Source organism: Aplysia californica, unplaced genomic scaffold (genome assembly GCF_000002075.1).
Source record: "Aplysia californica isolate F4 #8 unplaced genomic scaffold, AplCal3.0 scaffold01477, whole genome shotgun sequence".
In the NCBI taxonomy this organism is placed as follows: domain Eukaryota; kingdom Metazoa; phylum Mollusca; class Gastropoda; order Aplysiida; family Aplysiidae; genus Aplysia; species Aplysia californica.
This window is the reverse complement of record NW_004798747.1, coordinates 30,283-38,767: the sequence shown is the minus strand read 5'-3', so window position 1 is coordinate 38,767 and position 8,485 is coordinate 30,283. Positions and strand designations below refer to the sequence as shown.

Sequence of the window (8,485 nt, the reverse complement as noted above, 5' to 3'; positions counted from 1 at the left end):
CTGCCTGCCTGCCCTGCACGCGCGTACCGTGAGAGGTTGTTTTCGCCGAGTCATTTTCCGCCTTTCTTTCATGACCTCCTTGTAGGGTAAAGTTGTACCAAAGTTTGGCTTTTGCCCCTGGGGACGGTCTCTGGGCTGTCTCTCTGTGCGTGTCTGTGTCGGCTGATGACAGGTCGTTGCCGCACAGTCGTGAAGCGGCGGCTCGTGGAGAAGGGCGGAGAGAGACACAGAAAGAGAGAGAGAGAGAGAGATAGATAGAGAGAGACAGAGAGAGATATAGGATTAGACTGACTGCTATTAAAACAGCGAACGTAATCTATAGACCAAGATATAAGGCGTGATAGAGGAAAGAAGAGTTTTCTCGTTCTGGTTGTGGCCGTGTGCCTCTGTCGTGTTCAGTACGGGTATAATAATTATTACCCTGAGTTGGACATAAGATTTATTTCTCCAGCACAGCTGTTTTGGATACTTTGGTGATTTTTGTCGCGGTGCGGTTTTTGTGATTGGGGGGAATCTGTGCCATCTGATCTAGATTGTGGCTTGCAACGTCTTGATTTTTGTTTTGAAACGGAAGTGGGTCCCGATTGAGTTCTGTAGAGGTCACGGAATCTTGTTAGGTTCTTTGACGAGATCAGCTCTGACGATTTAGTCAAATGCCAAGTTCTGTTTTTGGTCAGAAACTTGTGTGTTTTTGTCTCGAGAGTTTGGTGTTCAGATAGAACTTGATTTGATGTTTAGTTGAAGGCAGAGAGAGAGAGAGAGAGAGAGGTACCTCAGTTATTTGACTTTTGTGAGTTTCTCTACTTAATTTTTTGTGTGGGTACTTGATTCTGAGTGTTTCTGCCACCCGTGTTAACTGTAACTCGTTGTTTGTCCAGCAATATTCTGGTGTAATGATCGGCGGAGAACGTCCGAGTCTGAGCTGAATGTGTCGGTGACGACAATGGAGTCTTTCCTCCGTCACTGTTGGACGTATAGCTGAAGTCAGTCGTTGGTGAGGGGAAATAACTGCAGATTTACCGGAAGCTGCTGGACAAAAACAAAAACAAGCAAAATACATTGAGGATTTATTAATTTTAATTTTTTTGGGGGCCGATTAGTTGTGTTGCGACCCTGAGTGAACCTGAGAAACTTTTTAGTTGGTGAATGTGGCTCAAATATTGGGAACGAACTCTTCGAGCAACTGACTGTAGAAATAACACCAAGAGAAAGAACACTCTTCGGACTCTTCTGAGGAGGCCACTTTGGGGTAGAGGATTCTGCTTTCTGCTGTGGCTCGTATCTCGCCCGGGTGTCCAGTGCAGTTGGGACGTCGTGTAGACCACCAATAATTCATTTATAGAGGCACCAGCCGTCCATATCCAGGTGCTGTTTTTGCCAGGACGTCGTGTCGTCAGTCGTTTTGTGAGAGTGTCTGCGAGAATCGAGCGCGGACTGTGTAGATCTAGTGGGAGGAGGACTCGGTGCGTGTGTGTGTGTGTACCCGTGGGTGGCCCATGCTGGTGGGCGTGTGGAGGGTGTGCTCGGATGAGCTGCTGTCTTCTGCGCCATGTTTGGTCTGGCGGAGGGAGAGCTGACCCTGGAGATGTGGTCGCAGGTCTTTCAGATAGCCCGGTTCTCACAGGTCATTGAATGTGCGTGTGTTTGTGTGTTTGTTTGTTTGTGTGTGTGGTCACAGGTCATTGAATGTGTGTGTGTGTTTGTTGGTGTCTTTATTTGTTTGTTTGTGTGTGTGTTTGTTTGTGTGTGTGGTCGCAGGTCATTGAATGTGCGTGTGTTTGTGTGTTTGTTTGTTTGTGTGTGTGGTCGCAGGTCTTTCAGATTGCCTGGTTCTCACAGGTCATTGAATGTGCATGTGTTTGTTTGTTTGTTTGTGTGTGTGGTCGCAGGTCTTTCAGATTGCCTGGTTCTCACAGGTCATTGAATGTGCGTGCGTTTGTGCGTGGGTTTGTGTGTTCGCTTGTTGGTGTCTTTATTTGTTTGTTTGTTTGTGTCTTCGTTTGTTTGGGTTTGCAGTTTTTGAGTGGGTGGTTGGAGGGTGTGTTTGTTTGTTTGGGTTTGCAGTGGGGAGGTTTGGGGGCACCTCTGGTAGGTCCTCCTACTTCTTTACTTTCTGTCTGTTGTTTCTGTTGGACTGTTGTAACTTTTTTCCCCCATGACCGTTATTGTGTCGATGTGCTTCTCTTTACTCCTACGAACAAACAAACAAAACAGCTTTTGTGCGGTCAATTGGCGGGTGGTTGACGGGTGCTCTGGTGTGGTTTACTTTTTCTTTTCTGTCAAACTTCAATCATCTTTATCTCTCCTCCTCTTTTTTGTGTGTTTGTTCCTCTCTTGTAGCTCCTTTCTTCATTCCTTATTTTGGCACTCATACGACCTAATTGTGTTGTGTAAGTGCAGTAAGACTGTTTCTGAAACAAACAAAAAGTATTCGATTGGTCCTCGAGTGCTGCTTGAACACTTGTATCTAACACCTGTCGATCTGGGAAGTCGGCAAGTTCGTTGTGTTTGTACCGGTGTCATTGTTTTGAGAAAACAGTGTCTGGAAATTAGGCTTTTTGTAATTTGTAATGTAATTACTCTTTCAATTCTCCTGCTTGTTTTATAGTGTATATGTATCATGAAAAAATCTGTAACTTAGTGAAGTACATTCTTTTTCAATGATAGAGAGCTATTTTCAGAGGGGGTGGGAGGTGGGTATGATATGTGAGGCAGCGTGGTGGAATCAGGCTCTCGTCAATTTTTGGGCATGTAGAGTTATTGGTATCATCTTAAAGCTTATTCACTTGTCTTTTGTTTTGGACGAAAAAAAATATCCATTTATCTTGAATACAAGTCGAGATATTTACGAAAGAAGGAGGTGGGGGTCACCTGTTTTCAGAAGTAAAATTAGTTAGAAAATGGCCGCCCAAGATTAGTTATTTCCTTAGCTTAAGAGTCCGTGGTAACCGAAAATGTACATTTTTGTGCCTTTAATCAACGCTTTTCAGAAAAATCAACACAGAAATGAGTTCTTAATTTAATGGGCATGAAAGGTGTTGAGACAAAAAATAAAAATTTGATAAAAATTCACAAACCTGCGGAAAAATGCAAGTTTCTTCACTTTGATTATTTTGACGAGAGCGTGATTCCACCACGCTGCCTCACATGTGGGTTTAAGGGTGGCTCAAATAATATTGGGCTGTGTCTCTTTTTGTCCCTGATTTTTCTTTACTCTGTTTAGATAAATGCTAGTGGTTGGATTGCACAACTAGTAGGTCGTACTTTTTACTTTTCCAGCTCCTTACCTTACCATTTCCCTCTGTCGTTTCTGTCTGTCTGTCTGTCTGTCTGTCTGTCTGTCTGTCTGTCTGTCTGTCTGTCTTACTTTTCCCCATCAGGAAATGACCATTGTGTTTGTGTGCTTCTTTTTACTCAAATAAACAAAACCAACAAATTTGTCCAAATGAATGAACTTTTCTCCCTTTTTCTGTCCGTACAACAGGAATTTCTGTTTTCTCCAGCAAACAAATAAATTTGTCCAAATGAATAAACTTCTTCATCTTTTTTCTCTTCCTTACAACAGGAATTTCTCTGTAGGGTACTCAAACAATCGAACAAACCAACACATTTGTCCAAATGAATAAACTTTTTTCATCTTTTTTCTCTTCCCCGCTACAGGAATTCAGTGACGCATTTGATGGCCTTGAGGGAGCCACGGGTGGCAGCGAGCTGAGCGGCCAGCATGAGGACCTCAGCGGCCCCTACAGCAAGGTGTCGCGTCTCTCCGAGTCCTCCAACGACTCGGGCTTCGCCTACCAGGGAGGCTTCTCCTCGTCTTCGTCGACGCCTTCCTCGTCCTCGTCTGTCGCAGGCAGCCCTGCCAGCAGTCACCACGGCAACAGCTCGGCGGCCTCTAACGACACGGAGCACGATCCCAACGGGTCACGGGCCTTGGCCCAGCACCAGGTGGCTCACAACCACACCTACAACACCCCGCCGGGGCAACTGCCCAGAGAGGTGAGTACATTATAGATATATATATATACACACTCTCACATTCACACACACACATACATATATAAAAAAAAAAATATATATATACACACACACACACACACTGATCCACAACCACGCCTACAACACCCCGCTGGGACAACTGCCTAGAGAGGTGAGTACACACGTACATGCACTCGTACATACACACAAACTCACCTACAACACGTCGCCGGGGCAACTGCCGAGAGAGGTGAGTACATGCACACACATACTTTTCCGAGCTCTTGGTTGCTTGGTATTAACAGCATTAAAAAAACAAAAGAAAAATCCCGTTATCCTCGGCTATGGAATCAGCAGAAAAACTTGAAGGATCTCTTCCAGCGATAAAATTACGGTTGGCTTCTGTCAGTGCTAATGCTGGGAACCCCAAAACTGTTGTGATGATCTCGTAACTGTACAATGATAATTGTGCTGTAAGACAAAAGCACTCCCCGGGGCAGTGCCACTCACTGAAGTGTCTTTAGGCCATTCCCAAAGGGGGGGACATTTCTCGTTCAAGCATAGTAGAATTGTAAATGGGCTGATTCATGTCACGCTCATAACTGTGCCTGATCTACAACAGGGAACTGCTGCGTTTTCTTTCTTAATCCTTACTATTGTCATTTCCTCTACTTTTGTATGTTTGTCATACTCTTGTGACCTGCTATTTCCGGGGTGCCTTGATAGTCGAAGCAGACCTTGTGCTGTTGAAGCTAGAGAGGTGAGCAGAGTAAGTCTGATTACATGTAAAGACTTCTCTGTTGACACCCACCCCTTGGCGCTCATATGACCTTATGCAGTTGCGAGCGCCGTAAAACCCTCTACTATATAAAAATACATATATAAGACAAAAGCACTAGACATACTGTCTGATTTCTAACATGTAGTTGTACGACCGTTGACTTTAGATGGAATTCCATTTCAAATGGAATAGATGAATTGTGATTAACGTTTGTGATCTTTGCCCCTCTCGTAGGTGAAGAAATATGCCCAGAAGGAGCCTGCTCGCAAGGGCCCCCAGAGCCGCGACCAGCGCCGGGCGACAGAGATGAAGGTTCCTTTCACCGTGGATGACATCATCGAGTGGCCCGTGGACACCTTCAACGAGATGCTCACCAAACACAAGCTCTCCGAGGCTCAGGTGAGGGTTTGGTTTTGTTTTGTGGAAAGTCCTGTTATGTTGTTGTTGTCGTTCCAGGTGTCGTTGTCGTCGATCCAGAAAGTCCTGAGCTTACTACTTCTAGTTTGTACGAACGACTTGTTTTGACGTAAATCACTTTGAAAGCAGTGGGTGGTTGGCGGGTGCTCTGGTGTGGTTTGCTTCTTCTTTCCTATCAAACATCTATTGTCTTTTTCTCGCCTCCTTCTTTTTTGTGTTTGTTACTCTCTTGTAACACCTCTAATCTTCGACACTTATATGACCTTATTGTGTTGCAAGTGCCGTAAAACACTTACTAAAAAAAATAACTTTAAAAAACTTTGAAAGCACTGATCTGTAGTTGCAGAAATGAAAGCTTGTACAAAAGGAAGTAGAAATAATACAGAACCTGGACATTATCTGTGACACCAGCAGTTTTTTGTTGAATTTGTCGATGCTATTTATACTTCTTCAAAAGCAATATTTCATTAGAACGCTGTGAGTGGTGGGCGGGGGCTCTGGGTGTGGTTTGCTTCTTCTTTCCTTAAAAAAATCTGTCGTCTCTATCTCCTCTCCTTCTTTTTTTTGTTTGTTACTCTCTTGTAACAGCTATAATCTTCGGCACTTATATGACCTTATTGCGTTTCAAGTGCTGTAAAACTCCTGCTAAAACTTTAAAACAACTCTTTTTTTTGGTGGAATGTGGAAATGTGGATTTGTTAATGTTGCACCTGTTGAAAAATCATTTGTAGTTTGAACGCTGTGTTTGATACGTCGTTTCCTCCTCTCTCTCTTTGACCTGACAGCTGAACCTGATCCGAGACATCCGTCGCCGGGGCAAGAACAAGGTGGCGGCACAGAACTGCCGCAAGCGCAAGGTCGGGGTCATCGTGACGCTGGCCGACGAGATGCTGGACCTGCAGAAGGTGCGGGACCGGCTGGTGGCGGAGCGCGCCCAGATGGAGCGGGAGACGCGGCGCATGCGCGACAAGTTTGGCCAGCTGTACACGCACATTTTCCAGTCGCTGCGGGACGAGCGCGGAGAGCCATACGACCCCAACCTCTACTCCCTGCAGCAGTCGAGCGACGGCAACGTGTTCCTGGTGCCCCGCAACCTGGCCGCTAACAAAAATAGCAGCCGGACCGCCCCCGCGTCGTCGTCTTCTACCAAGGACGCGGGCTCCGACACCAACAACGGATCCAGAAAACGCAAAGCTTTTGACGAGTGAGGAAACGAAACGACTGCCTTGATTTTCTGTTGGGTTTTTTTTTTCCCCCCTCTTGTAGGACATGGGGGATGAACAATACAATTGGTAGAAATCATGAGTAGAGTACTTTGGTTCAACTCAGAACTGTGTTTTACAAAAAAACTTCCTGAGTGCATACGTAGTTGATCTCTATCATACATACCGTGAGGATTTCTAGACCTGGTTATCTGTTGAAGGGGGTTGAAAACATCCTTTTTTAAAAGCGAAAGTGTCACTTTCATTGATTGTAGGATCTTCAAGACAACAGTTGTTTCTGAATTGTAACCGTTTGGTTCATAGTTCGATGTGGACGGATTATAATAATGATCTGCTCTCTGGGAGAGATAGGTAGCATCAGTAGTGCACAAAGGCTATCTGCTGTGTGTAGAACGGCTTTACTTGTTCCTTCTGAAATCTCTCACTGCGTTAGCTGGCACTTTTTTCTCCTCCTCATAGCTTAACGGGCATCTGACTGACTGAAACAATAATTTGTTTTGTGATGTTCTTTTTGGATAGGATGATCTATCCGCGCACGCGTTGTACTGCCATTCCATTTGTCGATTTGTGCAAGCCAGATTGGGTTCTGAGGCAAAAACCGAGGCCGAAACAGTGGCCTTGTATTTGTAAGCTCTCTGTCTGGTATGTGAAGTTTACCACCCTCCATTTGTTGGCTTAGCTAGCCACACACGCTCTATTATCATATATTCCTCACCCTGGTCTCTTCATAGATGCCTGGAAAGAGTTTGAAAAGAGGGGGGGGGGGTGATTTTGATTCTGATTTTCCAGATGAATGGATGCCACTTTCAAAAAAATATTTCCAGAATTCGGGAAATTTGATACGGTGTTGAACTGTTTTTGTTTCTCATGGTGTAAGGAATGGCCTTCTCATCAGAGATGATGTTTTCATCTTTTATTGGATGCTGTCTCTTTTTAGGAAGAAGTCCTCATCGTCTTTGTTTCACTCTTTTAAAAGAGTGTTGGATTATTACTTTTTTTGGTTATCGGTGAAGGGTGAGGCTCGTTTGCCATGAGCGAGTGTCTGTTGAAGATACAGACGTGTCTTCTGCTTCTGAGTTGGGCAAGCCAGAGGCGTCCTGAACTTGGTTCTACGTCAATGCCCCCCGATGGTTTTTCCCTTCTTTTTTTAATTTTAAAACAAAATAATTTTTTCCAGTTTTGTTTGGATAAACTGTTTGTCTCTTATGTTGTTGGGTGTCTTGTTTCACATTGACTTATAGGCAGCTGCGATTTGAAAGCATCGTCATGTATTCTCTGTTTGATCTCTTTGTTTTCTTTCTGTTGATGGCGTCAAAGGGTGAGATGTTATGTTGAGATTCGTATATCTCTCCCCCGTTCTTTCATCACATTATGGACATCGCCTCTCCCTCTCCTCTCGTGTAAATGATGCTGTTTGGATTCACACAGATGGGAAATGAGGCTAATTTGTAGGTTGAGATCATTGCTTGAGGTCTGTTTGTCCCCTTCACAGAAATTGTCTCTCCCGTTTCACACGGTTGTCAGAATTTTTGGGTGGCAGTGATGTCTGTCTTTGTTTTGTGGAAACACGCTACGCTGTTGCTGTTTGTTTCCTTCTGAAGCGTCCATCTTCTGTCTGACCCAGTGTTCTTGAGATCTGTAGGTATCCTGATCTCTTCTCACCCAACAGCGCGCGTGTTCGTAGCAGATGTGTAGTGACACACCCTGATGATGTCTTCTCAACCTCTCTATTTTTTTTATGCGGTCGATCATCCACTGCCGATGGGAAGTTGGTTTTTTTTTTTTTTTTTTTTTCAGCCAGCAGTTTTTACTTCATTTGAGTATATTTCTTTCGTTCTTTCTGTTGTCGTTTCTTTCTATTTTTGGCTTTCCGTCGTGATGTTGTGTTTTGTCTATTGCTCTTTGCCTCTGTAGACCTGTGTGATATATATACTCCGTGTACCTCCTACAAGTTATGTTATTTAGTCTGCACACAATAACATGCTTCATGTGATAAAAAAAAGAAGAATTCTGTACATAGAGAAATGTTTGTTGTCTGTCCGTGGTAAGTGTTGTTGAATGTGATTGGTTGTTGTTTTCCCCCCCC

The 8,485-nt window shown here is 44.3% G+C and overlaps 1 protein-coding gene across 3 annotated transcripts in view; it reads left to right on the top strand.

Annotated features, from left to right (window-relative positions):
* The window catches only part of LOC101860383 (endoplasmic reticulum membrane sensor NFE2L1), a 41,513-nt gene extending 33,109 nt beyond the window's left edge, over window positions 1-8,404 (top strand). For all 3 annotated transcript variants that reach the window (XM_035973592.1, XM_035973591.1, XM_035973590.1), the window contains exons 9-11: window positions 3,661-3,999; window positions 4,994-5,158; window positions 5,962-8,404. In XM_035973592.1, the coding sequence (XP_035829485.1) occupies window positions 3,661-3,999; window positions 4,994-5,158; window positions 5,962-6,384 (927 nt within the window). In that variant the 3' untranslated portion in view covers window positions 6,385-8,404. The remainder of the gene's footprint in view (window positions 1-3,660; window positions 4,000-4,993; window positions 5,159-5,961) is intronic.
* Window positions 8,405-8,485: the final 81 nt, after the last annotated feature.